Source organism: Juglans microcarpa x Juglans regia, chromosome 2S (genome assembly GCF_004785595.1).
Source record: "Juglans microcarpa x Juglans regia isolate MS1-56 chromosome 2S, Jm3101_v1.0, whole genome shotgun sequence".
NCBI classification, from domain to species: Eukaryota; Viridiplantae; Streptophyta; class Magnoliopsida; order Fagales; family Juglandaceae; genus Juglans; species Juglans microcarpa x Juglans regia.
Genome location: NC_054597.1, coordinates 10929705 through 10947202, shown reverse-complemented (window position 1 = coordinate 10947202; position 17498 = coordinate 10929705). Strand labels below are relative to the sequence as shown.

Sequence of the window (17498 nt, the reverse complement as noted above, 5' to 3'; positions counted from 1 at the left end):
GTTTTCTGCAAATTTTAGTAATATTATGATCATTTTTATCAAGAAAAAAATTTAGTTTTCCCCTTATTTTGAGTATTATTTAATTAAGCTGCATTAATATGTGATTAAAAATAACAAAATAATTCTGCTTAGAGCACTGATATTGGACTAATTAAAAGTTAGAGAGTCACTATTTATCTATTAAATCATATTTTATTCACAAATAATCAACAAGACTTTATTAAATTCCTTTTAAAACTATCATCGGCAAACAAAGCTACATTATGTCCAGATTTTATAGAAAATATTTTTTGTAAACAAGGCTATATTACGTTAGATAATTAGGTTGATATAAAAAATAATTGAGAAATAATAATTTTAAGTAAAAATTAAATTATTAATTAATATATAGAGTATTTGTAAAATATTAAAAAAAATATTAAAAAAATATTATTAAAATGTATAATATTATATTATTATTTTGACTTTAGAATAGATAGTCTAATATGAATTAATATCTTCAATGGCTTTGACTTTAAGCCAAAACCTTAACTTTTAGCCAAATTTTAGACTTGACAATAGCTAGACTATTGCCAATGCTCTTAGCCCCATTTAGATGTTGAACTGAGTTGAACTATGTTTAAATGAGTTGAGTTCTTTATAAATAGTAATAAGTAGAGATGATGAAGTGAGTTTTGTAAGACCCACCTAATGTGTTTAAATGTTAAATTGAGTTTAGATGTCTTTATGAAAAATTAAAAAAGTAAATCCTACAAGTAAAGAAGTGTTGAGTTAAAAAAGATTATATATTTTAATATAAAATAATTTGATATTGAGACGAATTTAATAATTTAAAAATGATATATTTATATATTAGATTGAGTTTAAAATTAAACTAAACTTGTCTAGTGTGGCTTTAGACTTAAAAAATAGGCAGATTTCGGAGTCATTCTGTTCACCGTACATGGTGTAATCAGATTGTCGCATTCACACGGATAAGGCTGCAAACGAGATCGTTACAGAGGGAGCTAGAGAGAGAGCGTGATGGGTTCTATAAATTCCTTTAAAAAAAAAAAAAAAATCTATTATTAAGTATATATATATATATTTTAGGTGCATCCCAAATTTAAATTTAGCAACTTTTTTTTTGAAAGGGAGTGTACTTATGAATGCAAATATAATTTCTATAAATTGTAGCATTATCATCATTTGACATATTCTTGTTTATATGATAATGTTGCTTTTAGCAAACAAGAGAACTCGATCATCAAGTCTTGAAGCCCACATAGAGACAAAGTGATAACTGGAGTCAGAAAAAATTGTAGTGATCCCAGCTAGCTGTTATAAGTTTACACAATTTTGCTCTAATTTGCATGCAATATTTGTAACATAAAACATTAAAACTTTAAAATACTTGTTAACCAGGCCCAAAATTGAAGTATTCTCAAAACTACACATCACATCAGAGGAGTCCAAGCGACAAACTTGTATAAAGCTAAACCAACCAAGCAAGGAACGTGAGCTGCCAACCAGATTGGAAAATCTCTATTGAAGCCAAAGTTAGAAGTTGATCAAACATACTGCTGGTTTTGTAGGATTTTCAACTTCCTGTGCAACAAATGTCATCTTCTTACTCAATTTACGGCCGGTTGCAGCTACAGGTTGATGTTTGATAGAATCTGAGAACAGTTGAAACCGAGAAAGATGCTTAATGTCCAGCGAATTCAGATTTCCAGATGAAAATTGCACAGAAAAGCTATTCTCGTAAAGAGGGTGCACTTAGGTAGCAACAGATGGCAATACCTTGTCTGTGAATATGCGGAACACCTCCACTTCCATAGCTTTATCAAGTTCCTAATCAAATGACACGGGTTTTAACTGACACTCTTTCATGCTTGTTCAAACAAGAATTTGAAGTAGGAATGATATCGTTATCAAACAAGAATCTAATATAGAAAAGACTGGTGTCTTCATTAAAGGATTGAGCTCCTTACATTCTCTGCATCTGGTGAGCCATCAATATTGCGAATGATTTTCAGCAGGTTTTCATCCTTCAAAGCATCACGAATTTCACTGGCAGAAGCTGCACAAAGACTTCCAATGAATTTTCAACTAGTGGAAATTATCTTACCAGACATGATTTCAAAAGTGAAACTTTCTAGATAATTTCATCCATCCCAACATATTTTTTTTTTTGTTAAGCTAGAAAAACCCATACACCAGTAGGTCTTTGAATACACGACCTCACCTTGTATCCCATTCTTGCGAAGATATAAAAAATGAGTCATTTAAGCCATAGTTCACTAGCGCATTATAAAGTTTTTGCTCAACAACATACAAAAATGTCCATAAACCATCTGGTAGCTGCCCAATTAGCAGATACAGCAAAAACGTCATGATATAAGGTATACACTGAACACCAATTTAAATTCATTCCAGTGATGTCCACCAGATGTTGACCAAGAACCGAGCTATCAACGTATATTGCAATATGAGAGATACTGCCTTAAACTAGCACAAATAGACAAAGTTTTAATTATGAAAGAGACACCATGAAATATCAATAAAGAAAGCACCCCAAATGAGACAAATATTACTGATGACCATAAAAACATGACCAGATTTAAATGCAAAAATACAAGTAGCCTTTAAAGCTTCTCCAATCTATACTCCTGTTGCAGAACCCACATATAGATTGTCTATCCTCTTTCATTTTGCTAGTAGAATGATGCTCTAGTTATTTCACTCCAGATATGTGCTGTAGCCTATCCAACTCTTTCCTGATTCACTTTTATAATTGTTAATTCGTTCTCAGAGTTGCTTCTAGTTTCACAGACTTTGCTGCTTGCCAAATTTGATCAAAACAAGGATTATATGATGATATGTCTCTCTTTGCATTGTTGACTTGCACTCTATCTCCCGCTTCCTATAATCTTGGCGCTTAGTGTGCACAGTAATGGTGGTATAAAGGCCAAATATTTATACCTATGAGCTAGTAAAAAACTCATACCTATAGCTTCCAGTTGCAACTTTTGTAGCACATCACCTGGTTCTTCCACATTTAATGGTCTCTCTACAGGTGACTCTGGATCAGGAGCTAATGAACATGAAAAAAAAAAAAAAAAAAAACCAGAAGACAAAATAGCTCAGAGAAATGGAAACAAGCAAAGTTCAATAAACAAATGGTGATCGTGCGTGTTGCTCCGTACACTTTCTCTCCGTATACTTTTTCTTTCCGTAAACTCGTTCCAATGGTGATCATGGGCGTTTGATCGTGCATGTTGCTTGCACGGGGAGGAAAATGGGTTGTTTGGAAGCCATTGTTATAGAATCAAAGTCATTTGAGGTGTCAAGGGATGGCCGCAGGGTGCTCCTTACTGAAAGAGGGTGGAAGTTTGTGGAAAATATGAGTTTGGAGTTAGCCATGGCATGTTGGTTCACCAAAGCTCTGGAGGATTGCTTGAAGGGTGGGAGAAAGGAGTTCTATACAGCGCATCGGGAAAGTGATATGGGGTACATAGCATAGAGGTGCTCAGAATTCCAAGGTGCATTCATGGTACTACTGGAATACGAAAGGGGTAGTCGCCGAAACTGCGTGTTTATACCTGAAGACAGGGATGGAGGAAGCTGACAGATTTTGAGGGAGGCTGGACAAGAAGGTTGCTCCGTTGGGTCGGCACCACCAGGGACAACGATAGCTCCGCTTAAGTCTTCTTCCTGGTCGTACATGGAGGCTCTCCAACAGCTGAGGGCATTGGACCTATCTTGTCAACCTGTCAGGCTGGATGTCAGGTTTGACACTTTGACTCGATTGAGATGGGCTGCACCGTTGCAACGGTCAGGAAGCACCGCCATTTCTGTAGGGGTCCAGAGACTTGAGGGGGGTGGCAAAGGAGATGCCAGTCCAAACAAGGAAATGGTCTTGCGAGCGATGAAGGAGATAAAAGAGCCAACGGGATGAATTACAACTTAATGTAAGTTGGTTAATATGGTGCGTTGAGGAGGAAAAAGGGGTGGGGGTGGGCTTGGGTTTGGATGATGGGTCAATGAAAAGTAACAATAGGAGAATGGGCCACGTGGGTAAGCAGAATGGGCCGTCTGTGGGTAGTAAAGGAAAAGAAAAAAAAACTGATGGGCCTAGACGTTGGGCTTCAACCTTTGGGTAAGCAGAACCAACAACTGCTGGGGCCTGTTTGGAGGAGACATAACCCGAACGCCGCAAGCCCATCGACGGATGGGTCTCAACCACCATCACTGGCGAAGAGCCAGGGGGCCTGGGCAAAGTCTCCGACGGGGCTATGGAAGTTACCACTTCTTGAGCCCTGATTTGCTTCTGATGTGCCGGATCCAGCACAGAACAGGCCGAGGGAGGATGCTGGTGCTTCGACTGCAACACCACTATTGTCTAGACCACCAGCGGTCGCAATCCCAATAGAGGGGGTCCTGAGAGTTGAAGCCTCTCCCATCTCCTTGGTCGAAGAGATGTTTGTGATGGATGGGCTCTCAAAAAACACACGGGAAAAAGATATAGTGGGCTCTTAGGGCAATCTGGTGGAGATGCTGATGATCCATAGTGCAGGTTTGACTAGTGAGGAATCCACTCAAGGCCACGCTTCAGACTCGAATATGAGGGAGTCAGACTTGAAGTTGCTATGGGCTATTTGTGACAGTGAGTGCTCTGTTGGGGGGGGGGGGGGGGGGGGGGGGGGGGGGGGGGGGGGGGGGGGGGGGTAACTGAACCAACCCCTTTTTGCATACTACCCCTTAGTCCTAACCCAGAAAGTTTTATCTCAGAGTGGGTGTTCAAGAAGGTAGAGGAGATACAAGCTTGTATTGAGATTTATTGTGTAGGCTTTGAAGAACAGTTTAAGACCCTTCATGTAGCCATTGAAGATGGTCGAGCGAAGTCAACCACAAAGCGAGATAGGAAACTCAAAAGGCTCACATGTACCATTAATTATGAAGCGAAGGAGGGGAGTGGCGGAAAGGATAGATTGAAAGGGAGGGGCACTCTTTGTACTCATGAAAACCTAAGAACCTTTCTTGGAATGTGCGGGGGCTTAATGATCGCAATAAGTGCCTTCGCATAAAATCCTCATTGCAGACGCGAAGGTTGATGTGGTGTGTCTTCAAGAAACAAAAATGCGGGTCATCGATAGAAGAATCATCCGTAGTTTGTGGGGGTGTTTGTATGTGGGTTGGTCATACTTGGCCTCTTTGGGAGCTTCGGGCGGTGTTCTCTTAATGTGGGATAAAAGAATGGTGGAAGTGGTAAAGGAGTGTTGAAAATTTCTCAATTGCTAGTTTATTTAAAAATGTTGTCGGTGGATGGGAATGGGCTTATGTAGGCACATATGGGCCTAATATGGATAGAGATAGGAGAAGGCTATGGGAGGAGTTGGCATGTTTATATTATTTATGGGATGTGCTGTGGTGTATGGGTGGAGATTTCAATATTACTTGCTTTCCCAGTGAGCGATCGGGGAATTATCGTAACTCCTCGGCCATGGAGGAGTTCTCTGAGTTCATCTTTGAGTTGGACCTCATGGATCTCCCCCTTGTTGAGGGCAAGTTCACATGGTCAAATAGTCAGAGTTGGTCGAGATTGGATAGGTTCCTTGTCTCTCCTTCGTGGGAGGCCCACTTTCCGGAGTTCTGTTAGAAGTGGTTGTCCCGAGTTTGCTCGAATCATATTCTTATTTTGTTAGACTATGGAGGTATTCATGGGGACACTAGTATTTCAAGTTTGAAAATATGTGGTTAGCAGCCGATGGTTTTGTAAAGAAGGTGCGTTCTTGGTTGTTTTCCTACCAGTTCTCAGGGACTCCCAGTTTCATTCTTGTAGGTAACCTTAAGGCTTGAAGCAAGATCTAAAGAAGTGGAACTTCAAAGTTTTTGGCAGCATTGACAACCAGAAGACTACCCTTACAAAGGAGTTATAGGAGTTAGAGGGGAGGGAATTGATGGGAGACACTTCGGAGGAGGAGTTATTGAGGAAGAGTTTGGTTGTGACTGAACTGGAGAGGGTGATGTTGATGGAGGAGACTTTGTGGCGAAAAAATCTAGAACCCTTTGGCTAAAAGGTGATAAATGTACGTAATTCTTCCATAAAGTGGCTAATTCACATAAGTGCAACAATGCTATTGAGACACTTTAATTAGGTACTCAAGTGCTCTCTTCCCCCTCTGAATTAGAAAATCTTACTGTGCATTATTACGAGAACCTCCTCACGGAACTGGCTTGTTGGAGGCCAAAGTTAGATGGTTTGTTGTTTGAGTCTATTGATTCACAGAGTGCGAGTTGGTTGGAAAGACCTTTTGACGAAGACGAGATTTATAAGGTCATTTGTGGTATGGCCAAAGATAAAGCGCCAGGTAGGGATGGCTTTTCGATGGGATTCTTTCAAGCTTATTGAGATATTGTGAAATGTGATGTTATGCAGGTTTTCCATGAATTTTCAGGAAGTTTGAGAAATGCCTCAATGCGACGTTCATTGTTCTCATACTGAAAAAACAAGGGGCTATGGCAGTTGAGGATTTCTGCCCTATAAGCCTTGTGAGTGGAGTATACAAGATCATTTCGAAGGTTCTTGCTAATCGGCTTAGCCCGATATTGGAACAAATTATTTCTAAGCCTCAAAATGCATTTGTTTGGGGGAGATAAATCCTTGATTTGGTTCTCATTGCCAATGAGTGCTTGGATCATAGGTTGCAGGAGAGAGCTCCAGGTATTTTATGCAAGTTTGACATAGAAAAGGCATATGATCATGTAAATTGGGAATTTCTTTTATACTTGCTCTGGAGGTGTGGCTTTGGTAATATGTGGATTTCATGGATTCAACATTGTGTCTCTACCGTTTGCTTCTCTGTGCTAGTTAATGGCACCCCAACTAGATTTTTTAACAGTTCTTGTGGATTGAGGCAACGGGATCCATTGTCTCCTCTTCTCCTCGTTATTGTTATGGAGGCACTTGGACGAATAGTGAAGGCTACTGTTGGAGGAGGTTATCTATCCGGATTTTCGATGGGTAATAGGACTAATGGCTCTATCATAATCTCACATCTATTATTTGCAGATGATACCCTCCTTTTTTGTGAAACATCATGGTCAGATTAAAACTTTACGTGCACTTTTGTTATGTTTCAAAGCTGCATCGGGGCTTAAGATGAGCCTTGGTAAGTCCGAGATGGTTGCGCTGGGCGTGGTGCCCAGTATCAACAGCCTGGAGAGCCTTTTGGTTGATATCTTGATAGGGCTTTTCCAGCTCTCTATCGTATTGCAGCTAACATGGAGGCTACTGTGGCAGATCTGCGGGTATTTTCCCATGGTTCTCACCAATGGAATGTCCTATTTAATAGGGATATTCATGATTGGAAATTGCACACCGTTTCAGAATTTTTCATGTTGATATACTCCATGGGAAACACTACGGCACAGGGGGATAGGATACAATGGAGAGATCCAATGGCAGCAAGAAGTGTACAATCAAGGCATATTACAAAATATTGGCATCAGAAGGTAGTATTCCCTTCCCTTGGAAGAATATTTGGAGGTCCCGTGTGTTTTCTAAAGTAGCTTTCTTCATATGGACTGCTACTCTTGGGAAGATTTTGACCACAGACAATTTGAGGAAGAGGGGGCTCATTGTGATGGATTGGTGCTATCAGCATAAAAAACAGGGAGAATCAGTGGATCATTTATTATTGCGAGGTGACAAGGGTACTGTGGGATGAGATCTTTAGAAGAGTTGATGTCGCGTGAGTAATGCCATTGAGGGTGGTTGATCTACTGGCTTGTTGGAAGGAGATTCAAGACTGTCCTCAAGTGGCGGCAGTGTGGAGAATGATTCCATTGTGCATTATGTGGTGTATTTGGTTGGAAAGGAATGAGCGGTGCTTTGAAGATAGGGAGCGCACAATGGCGTAACTTCAGAATTTTTTTGTACGCACATTATTGCTTTAGTTTTCAGCCATTGTGCTTAGTGGAAACAATGCTCACGATTTCTTCTCTTTAATCTATCGATTCTAGAATGTATTTAGGTGTTCTCTTGTATACTTCCTGTGTACAAGGGCTATGCCTATTTTATTCGTATCAATAAAATTTACTTCTTACTTATAAAAATAAAAATAAAAATAAACAAAGTTCTATGAGAAAATATGTTTTGACATAAAAATTATATTATAGGAGGAAGGAATTTTACTGTGTACTTGGGTTATGCCTACTTTTCTTACTAATAAAGTTCTTTTTTACTGATAAAAAAAATTATATTAACGGAGTAATGCAAAAGCAATGAAATATGATCATGGAAACCGATTGTTCCTTTCACTCCCAATTGTCCAATTAGTGGAGGAACATCTATACATCATCATACAACTTCTAAGCAAATTAAACATGCATTTGTTTACCATTAAGGGTGGTGGTTCAATGGTCCTTGGGTTACTCCAAAGTGGTTTGGCATGTACTAGGTCTTGGGTTCGAATCCGAATATGGATTTACCTTAGACTATTAGTATTAGCCACCTAAAGATTTATTGAATTCCCTAGTGGGTCTGGGGTTGAAGCTAAGGCTCAAACCCAACTTGAGGAAGTGCCTGTGGCTTCCTGCTATCTAGGCCTCTCTTGTCCAGTTTCCAGTGGGTAGGGTGCTACTATGATCACTCCCACATAGGGAAGCCATCTCCAGTCGCCCCCTTCGACATTTTTCTTCATTAAAAAAAAATGCATTTTTTTAACATACTAACAACTCTAAAACTGCCTTTGATATTATCCACTAGACACCAAAGAAAAAAGACTAGCGGCCAAAAAATCTCTCACAACAAAGCAATGCACAAATGATGGTCAATTGTATGTTAACCTCAATAGGTGCCTTAGTATGGCCATTGGCAAATACTTTTCACAATGCCTGAAGAAACCACCTAATGCAACATCCTAAGAATGTGGGCATCAGATATGCCATACATCGTTTACCTCTAGCATGTTCTATCCACTCCTTTATAGGTTACTTGGTATGGACAATTTTTTTGATAAGGTACTGAAAAACCATAGAATGCAATGTCAAAGAAAGAGGGTATCAAACATACCATTCCTCATCAAGCTCGAGCAAGTTCTATCCTCTCCTTTACTACATCCTGATTTAAATGCAACAACTAAGAAAAGAGAGGCAACTGATTCCCACTCCAAATGTTGAACCCATTTGACAAACTTGAGATATCATAACGAGCCCCCTTGACATACCTAACTAAGAAAATGGGCATCCTTATCCTCAGTAAAAAGAAATAATCCGGGAATAAGTCTCCAAAGCAATCTCCCCATGACCATACACATCATACGAAAACAGAACAAAGAACGATTGATAGTTTTAAACTTAAGATATGATGAAATAGGTTGCATCCCCATTATGCTTTTGGAAAGGCCTGGGCATGAGATCCCTCTCACTAAATCAAAAGACTGCTAACCCTAAATTTCTCTATGCATTTACAATTTTTTATAACTCAATCACAACCTTTTCAACAACTAAGCTCATCATCATTTCTCATAATTTGAGAACTCTAGATTGATTGTCGACATCTGCATGATAAGATTCAGAACCCTGCTTATACTAGCAAACAAAATGCAGCACGTTTTCCCAAAGTATCACATCTCCCGTAGTTGTATAAAATAATATTCTAGGGTCATACCTCTGAGCTAGTAGAAAACTCATACCTATAGCTTCCAGTTGCAACTTTTGTAGCACATTGCCTGGTTCCTCCACATTTAATGGTCTCTCTAGATGTGATTCTGGATCAGTAGCTAATGCACATGAAAAAAAGAAGATAAAATAGCTTTTAGAGAAATGGAATTAAACAAAGGTTAATAATCAAAGTTGAGATGAAAACTATACTAATGGAGTAATGCAAGAGCAACAAAATATGAGCAGAAGAATTGCACATATGCATACATTTATTTTATGAGAAATAAATTCCTTTAATGTGAAATGATTTTCAAAAGTCAGAAGGAATTTAAACACCATAAAGCTTTAATTTCGACTGTGAAGTGTATTTTCTAGACTATGTTAAAGAAACTTTCGTTTTAGAAGTAAAGCTTATGTCTGGTAACACAATCTGTCTATTCCCCATTTGGGCTTGGTGTATTTTGGATAGATTTCTAATTTTCACAGGCTTATTGGTCATTAGGGGCTCTCTAGTATGGGCTAGGTGTTTTTTGTATACGTCCAGTGTACCTGGTTACTCCTATTGTTATTGATATAAATATATATATATATATATAATATTTTTACTTATAAAAAAAATTTAGATCTTGAGGTTGAAACTAGAAAGGAATGCATTTGAAGGGAAAAAAATGGAAAAGAGGAAAAAAGGGATAAAGGGAAGGAAGTACATCATAAGAAGAGAACTGGGTGTGGCCCAAAGAAACAAAGTTTTCATTTGGAAAATAAAATTCTTCAATTTCACAAAAATCATCAGCAATTGAAAAACCAATAAGGTCTATGGGAGAGAGAGAGAGAGAGAGAGAGGGGGGGGGGGGGATGGAAATTCCCTTAGTATTACACAGAAACCACAATTAATTTAATAGCCATGAACAAGATCTTATGAATCTATAATAGCAACTAGAAATTGAAAATTAAAACAGTAAATGTAACCCTCACTTGATTTTTCCTCAGAAGGAACTGGCTTAGCACATGGGATTTCTGCATCATTCATACAAGCTCATGTTAGTTCTCATTATCAAATAATTCATTCTTTGCAGTTTAGTTTTTCGTCTAGTCTTAATATTTTTTTTATCACTTCTCTCGACTTTTACCCAGCAGCCTAGTTGAAGATACCATTTTCTTTCTCCATAGCGACTAATGATATTACAGGCTCAACTCTATATAGCCTCGGACTCTACAATACAATAGTGTCACAAATCTAGGTCCCCATTTTGAACCCTAATACTTCTTTATTTATTTATTTATTTTTCGGTAATCAAGAATTTTTATTCATAATAATCCATTTTGAATAATAATACTGCAACAAAATTGCTTCTTGGACAACCCAAGATGACACAATTCAATCATCAACTGGGATATTCTAATATAAAGACGTGACCCCCTGAGAGTAAGACACAGAATTTGTAAAATCAGCAACCTCCTCCAGTTCTTAAGATTTTCTGCTTAGGAACTTCCATGTCATTCATCAAGAGAGAAATGGTAGTAATACAAAAGAGTGGCATACCTTTGTGCTTCTTGAAACAAACCACGGAGCAACTGCGACCAGAAAAAAACAAGAAAACTCAGACATCGGTGAGAATTGAAAGTATTTTCCGATAAAAAGAAAAAAGAAGAAGATGTTTAGCAGCTTCTTATGGCTTACTAAGGCACTAGACATGCGGGACACTTGTACTTCGATTGTGTTTCATTGCAGATTTCACATAGTCGGGGACCCATTTGACAGCTCCACTTCTAGCTATCAAAGTGAGCATTTTTTCCGACGAAACAGACAGATAAAGAAGATGAAAATCAGGGCTGTTACTAAAATCATAAAAACAAAAGAACCAAAATTTTCCTTGGGTTAGAATACACATACATAATTGATAAATTTTTTAATAAAAAATCTTATTTGAAAAAAATATATATATATATATAAATATGGCGAAGCTGGGAACTGAACTCTTTCTTTTACCCACTAGGTTGCAAGCGAGAGAAGAGATAAAAGGCCTTCTGGATGAGTCCGAGATATTCTGCTCATCAGCCGCGCTCTTTCCGCAAACTTAATGTGAGACTTTTTTTTTTTTTTTTTTTTTTTTTTTTTTTTTTAATTTTATTTTTAATGGGCTGCAGTATACAGTAAACTGCAATAAAAATTTTTCCTTACTTTTAAAACATAATTGTGACGTGGCAGCATCCTGACCGTCAAGGTCAATACACAACCCCTTTTACCACTCTTGTCTCTCAGAGAAGAGAAGAAACTTTTTTGATCGGTATTTGTGGGCAGAATCAGAGAAGAGAAGAAACTAATCAATCGAAACCGAGAAGGAAAGCATGGGTCAAGGAACTCCGGGTGGTCTGAACCGGCAAGGTCTACCGGGCGACCGAAAGCAGAACGGCTCCGACAAGAAGGAGAAGAAATTCGAGCCGGCGGCTCCTCCGGCCCGAGTTGGTCGCAAGCAACGCAAGCAGAAGGGCCCCGAGGCGGCGGCTAGGCTCCCGACCGTGACCCCGCTGACCAAGTGCAAGCTCCGCCTCCTTAAGCTGGAGCGCGTGAAGGACTATCTCCTGATGGAGGAGGAGTTCGTGGCGAACCAGGAGCGGCTCAAGCCGCAGGAGGAGAAAGCCGAGGAGGACAGATCCAAGGTCGACGATCTCAGGGGATCACCGATGAGCGTTGGGAACCTGGAGGAGCTCATCGACGAGAACCACGCCATCGTGTCGTCCTCGGTGGGGCCCGAGTATTATGTGGGGATCTTGTCGTTCGTGGACAAGGATCAACTCGAGCCTGGCTGCGCCATCTTGATGCATAATAAGGTAATTCATGTTTGATTTCGTTACTGATTGAGTGTTTGGTGCCGATAAAGTGGAGTATTTTTTTTTTCTTTTCAGGCGAAATAATAATCTTTAGAGGGTGAATTTTATGTTGGTTTGACTTGGCAATTCCAATTTGCTTTGGATGCATTAACTTATAAAGAGAAATGGATACTTTAGTAGTTTGTTGGTATTTAGAATGTTTTCTTAACATATGCATGTAAAGATGTATGTAGTGGAATTTTGAAACCTGGGAGACTTTGTTTAAGTTGGTAGATGTTTCTCTAAGAACTCACTTTGCACGTATTTGACTAGAAATTGAGATAGTCTTATTGCAAAATAACATTGAACAAGAAAGAAGTTTGATAACATCCTCGTGGATGTGGCAAAAAATGCAAGGTTATGATGAGAAATAAACTTCCATTTTATTAGTCAAAATAGACATGGTCGCACACACAAAAAGGAAGGAAAAGCAAAAGTATGACCACAAACTGTCTCTTAATTGATGATAATCTTTATGCTGCTAATAAATATTTGTTTTGTAGCCATTGTTGTTATTACACACTTCAGTTTGCTCCTTAAGTTAATTTTTCAAATCTATGGGGTCTGAATTCTCAGAAGATTGTTCAACAATATGATTTGACAGAGCACACTAACTTTGATGATTATATAGATTGTCTTGTTGCACTCTCTGTTGGCCCCAAAATGAGAATACTTATTCGCTTTACAGTGTCATTATCTGTATTGGTTTTTCCTGAATAGCTCTTATGCCACTGGACAAGGAAGAAAGAATCTAATCTTCTATATCTCTTGTCCCTCTCAGGTTCTTTCTGTTGTTGGGCTTCTACAGGATGAAGTTGATCCAATGGTGTCTGTAATGAAGGTTGAGAAGGCTCCCCTAGAATCATATGCTGACATAGGTGGTCTAGATGCCCAGATACAGGAGATTAAAGAGGCAGTTGAACTCCCTCTAACGCATCCTGAATTGTATGAAGATATTGGTATCAAGCCTCCTAAGGGGGTCATATTGTATGGGGAGCCTGGAACAGGCAAGACTTTGCTTGCCAAGGTGTGTACTTCCCTTTCCTTCTGCTGTATGTAATATTGTGTCAGTATCAGTTGATGATGCATTCTCCTGTTTCCTTTCTTTTTATCTACAAATTAGAATGTGATCTAATATAGCGGCATCAAAGTGTTAGGACAACTCTTGCTTGTAGGACCTAATTAATGTTATGGAATTAAGTTTGAGATTTCTTATGATTGTTCACGCATCTGGGTTTTAATATTTGACTTATATCTTATTGAAGTAAATTATATCTATATGTACAATCCTTCATTCATTGCCATAGGTTTATACATCAGTTATTATGTTATTTTCAAGAAGTTGCCTCTTATTACAATCTCCATGTCTAAATGGTTAAATGTGCACACACGTGCCATTTGAGCATGCTTTCTGCTTTTCAACTTCCTTGTAATTTGAGCTTGTAAGCTTGCTTATGCTCTTCGCAGGCAGTAGCAAACTCAACGTCAGCGACTTTCTTACGAGTTGTTGGTAGTGAATTGATTCAAAAATACTTGGGTGATGGTCCAAAATTAGTAAGGGAACTATTCAGAGTGGCTGATGATCTCTCACCTTCAATTGTTTTCATCGATGAAATAGATGCAATTGGTACAAAGAGGTGAGTTAGTGAAATTTCTATGGTAAACAATTTTCATGGAGTGCCTCTGACGAGCAGGTCCTGACAGGTATGATGCCCACTCAGGTGGAGAACGTGAAATTCAAAGGACTATGTTGGAATTGCTGAACCAATTGGATGGTTTTGATTCAAGAGGTGATGTCAAAGTGATTCTTGCAACCAACAGGATTGAAAGTCTTGACCCAGCTTTGCTTCGGCCTGGCCGAATAGATAGAAAGATAGAGTTCCCTCTTCCTGATATCAAGACAAGGAGGCGCATTTTTCAGGTACACTTAAATGTGTGCAAACAACACACTGAATATATTCCTCTTTGTCTTTTGATAATTGTATTTTGCCATGTTTGCTTCATTCTTGATTAACCAAAAATTGTATTTCTGGATTGCAGATACACACTTCAAGGATGACATTGGCTGATGATGTCAACTTAGAAGAATTTGTTATGACTAAGGATGAGTTCTCTGGAGCTGATATAAAGGCAATTTGTACTGAAGCTGGCTTGCTTGCTTTAAGAGAACGCCGAATGAAGGTCAGTTATGCTTCAATTCTTTTTTGCTTTTGGCAAAGGTTTTTCTTTTTTAATTGCTTGAGGTGCACTTTTAAAGACTGGAATATTGTTGTTTGCTTAGAAGTTTAATGGCAAAGTTCATACATTCATCAGCTCCTTTAGATTTTTTTTTGATCGGTAAACAAAGTTTTATTGATCATAAGGGATAGGCAAAAGCCTAGGTATACGACATATACAAGAGCATCGCCTTAGCGTGCTAGTTCAGCGATACAAGAAATTCATGGAAACTCATTCCATTGAAATCAATTACAACCAACCAATGGAGTAAAGTATTGAAAAACAATTTCCTAAGCTCTTCCACTGAACGTATTGAAAAACAATTTCCTAAGCTCTTCCACTGAACGTTCTCAATCTTCGAAGCTTCTGTCATTCATTTCCCTCCAAATGCACCACCATAAGCATATGGGACCATCTTCCATATTGTTGCAATATGAGAGTCACCCTAAAGACCTCTTCAAGAAGCTAAGAGATCAATAACCCTTCTCGGCATCAGCCTATTTATTCCCACCTGAGTGAAGAAGTCGTTCCATAATGTCATGACAATCTCAAAATGAAGTAATAAATGACCAACTTACTCCCCACTCTTTTTGCACATACAACACCACACCACTCCATGACAATGAATCGACATTTCCTTAAGTTGTCAAGTGTGAGTATCTTCCCCAACGAAGCTATCCATACAAAGAAAAGTGCCTTTAAGGGTGCCCTTGTCTTCCAAATGCTCTTCCATGAGAATGGGTTGGTTGTATGCGTGTGCATGGCTTGATAGAAAGAGCGGACAGTGAACTTTCCTTTCTTGGAGTGACGCCAGAAAATCTTGTCATCAACTTCCCTCCTTATGCGAGTGGAATATATGAGATCATAAAACTCTGATATTGTGTCGACTTCCGAATCGTGTGCATTTCTAAAAGAAGTGACGTTTCATTGAGGAGCACCATTCGATGTAACCAAAAAGTCCGCAATCGATGCTTCTTTCATTCTTGCTATGTCATAGACTTTTGGATAAGTTTCCTTGAGTGGGCAGCCTGTTCGCTACTCCATATCTCATGCCAAAATTTGATTTTGAGTCCATCACCCACCTCAAACCAGGTATTTCTAAAGTGGGCATCCCACCCTTTTGCTTTCAGGATACTGTATCAGATTGTCATGGTAGCTTCTCTCTCTTCCAGTGAACTAGGATTTGGCCTGTTTTGATGCTTTTAGCTTTTATTATGTCATTTCTCAACTTAGTAAGTGGGAGCTGTCATTCGATGTTTATCGTTGAAGGAAAGAAACATACCAAATGGGACATAATCAACCAATGCCAACTTCATTGTATGATTGTTTTGGTAAATGCATTGATGGTTTGGAATCTGTCAAGTCCTTTTATTAGCAACTTTTGCTGTCTTGTTTTCATCTTGTTTGAAGGAGCGTTAGTGTTTCAGTGTCGAGCTTCTCCCCCATAAATAGAAGTAAAGGAAAAAAAAAGGTTGCATTCGGTTATTTTAAGGTCTCCAGGAAATTATGCAAAATATATGCATGTTTTATGGAGTTGGTTCGATAGATGGGGTCGGTTGACCTGATGTTCAAACTTTACTTATGTGCTACAGGTAACACACGTGGATTTCAAGAAGGCAAAAGAGAAAGTGATGTTCAAGAAGAAGGAAGGGGTGCCAGAAGGACTCTACATGTGAAGATATCATTCGCACATTAACGTACAACTTTTGTATTTTGGATTCGACCCTTACTTTATTTACAATTTGGTGTTTAAGTTATAGATTATTTTACTTCGGAAGATTGCAATCCTTTGTTGAATGAAGAAGGTTCTCATTCAGGTGCTTCATTTGTGTTTTCAATTCGATGTGGGTGCTTCCTTGCAGTCTGAGTTAACTGACCAATGACCTGTGGAGCTTCCTAATACTCTACATAGAAATAAAGATTTTTTTTTTTAATTTTTTTTATAGGTAATAAGAAATTTTATTCCAAGTAATTAGATATAGCCAAATAGGAAGTATACAAATGATTGTACCTAAATACAAGCTAAAGAAAAACAAAACTAAAACAAAACATTACAAGTATTCTCATCCCTTGCAAGGTTCTTCACCAAAAAACTTAAGAACTAAAGAAAAAATCCCTAAATTTCCCCATAGTACGTTTGCAATCATCGTAACACCTCTCATTTCTCTCTAACCATAAACATCAAAACAAACACAAGGGGATCATTCTCCAAAATTTTGCACTGCCTTCACAACCTGCTAAACCATGCCAACTAGCCAAAAAATCCACCACTCGTAATGGCATAACCCCAACAATGCCAACCCTTGCAAATATCTCATTCTACAAGGCTGTCACAAACTCACAATGGAGAAAAAGATGATTAACACATTCACCATCTTTTTTACACCTAAAACACCAATCAATTGCAAATAATCCATTTTTTCTCAAATTATCAGTGGTTAAAATTTTCTCAGGTGACACTAGCCAACAAAATAGTGCAACTTTACTAAGGACCTTCGTTTTCCAGATATATTTCTAGAAGTATGTTGAGTCATCATGACTATTTAACACCTTGTCGTAAGATTTCATTGAAAATTTGGAATTATAATCATGTATCCATAGCAGCCTATCCTCCCTATTCTGATCGATCTTCATATCATATAACTTTGCAAAGAAATCAGTAGCTTCACACACTTCCCAATCCATTCTCTATTAAAATACACATTTCAATCAAAAGATTATTAGAAATCTGATACGATTCAGCCACTGCAGCCCATTTGTTT

The 17498-nt window shown here is 38.5% G+C and overlaps 2 protein-coding genes across 6 annotated transcripts; one reads left to right on the top strand and one right to left on the bottom strand.

The window, feature by feature from the left end:
- Positions 1-1267: 1267 nt before the first annotated feature.
- LOC121253040 (zinc finger HIT domain-containing protein 3) lies at positions 1268-11680 on the bottom strand. Of its 5 annotated transcripts, none has more exons than XM_041152930.1 (9): positions 11639-11680; positions 11330-11422; positions 11192-11223; positions 10624-10665; positions 9681-9767; positions 2990-3076; positions 1974-2062; positions 1783-1833; positions 1268-1658 (listed from the first exon to the last, which is right to left on the bottom strand). In XM_041152930.1, exons 2-9 carry the CDS (start codon positions 11401-11403, stop codon positions 1635-1637), a joined length of 486 nt encoding a protein of 161 aa, XP_041008864.1. In that variant the 5' UTR covers positions 11404-11422; positions 11639-11680; the 3' UTR covers positions 1268-1634. The 5 variants fall into 5 exon arrangements, with proteins under 5 accessions (XP_041008864.1, XP_041008865.1, XP_041008863.1 ...); XM_041152931.1 differs by lacking the exon at positions 11639-11680 and having other exon boundaries at positions 1268-1522; positions 1614-1658; positions 11330-11620; XM_041152929.1 differs by having other exon boundaries at positions 11330-11678.
- A 275-nt stretch (positions 11681-11955) lies between these two features.
- On the top strand, positions 11956-16561 carry LOC121253037 (26S proteasome regulatory subunit 4 homolog B). Its single transcript, XM_041152925.1, has 6 exons — positions 11956-12480; positions 13301-13546; positions 13987-14156; positions 14224-14440; positions 14560-14700; positions 16329-16561. The coding sequence occupies exons 1-6, from the start codon at positions 11998-12000 to the stop codon at positions 16410-16412; spliced, it is 1341 nt and encodes a 446-aa protein (XP_041008859.1). The 5' UTR covers positions 11956-11997; the 3' UTR covers positions 16413-16561.
- Positions 16562-17498: the final 937 nt, after the last annotated feature.

What these genes read in the sequence shown, in the direction of transcription:
- LOC121253037 (XM_041152925.1), top strand. Translation starts at nt 11,998, where the DNA reads ATGGGTCAAGGAACTCCGGGTGGTCTGAACCGGCAAGGTCTACCGGGC. An exon ending in GCAAGACTTTGCTTGCCAAG is followed by an intron (nt 13,547 to 13,986) that starts GTGTGTACTTCC and finishes TGCTCTTCGCAG; the next exon opens with GCAGTAGCAAACTCAACGTC. An exon ending in TAAGAGAACGCCGAATGAAG is followed by an intron (nt 14,701 to 16,328) that starts GTCAGTTATGCT and finishes TATGTGCTACAG; the next exon opens with GTAACACACGTGGATTTCAA.
- LOC121253040 (XM_041152930.1), bottom strand. Translation starts at nt 11,403, where the DNA reads ATGGGTCCCCGACTATGTGAAATCTGCAATGAAACACAATCGAAGTAC. An exon ending in CCCGCATGTCTAGTGCCTTA is followed by an intron (nt 11,224 to 11,329) that starts GTAAGCCATAAG and finishes TTCTGGTCGCAG; the next exon opens with TTGCTCCGTGGTTTGTTTCA. An exon ending in TCCGCATATTCACAGACAAG is followed by an intron (nt 1,659 to 1,782) that starts GTATTGCCATCT and finishes AACTGTTCTCAG; the next exon opens with ATTCTATCAAACATCAACCT.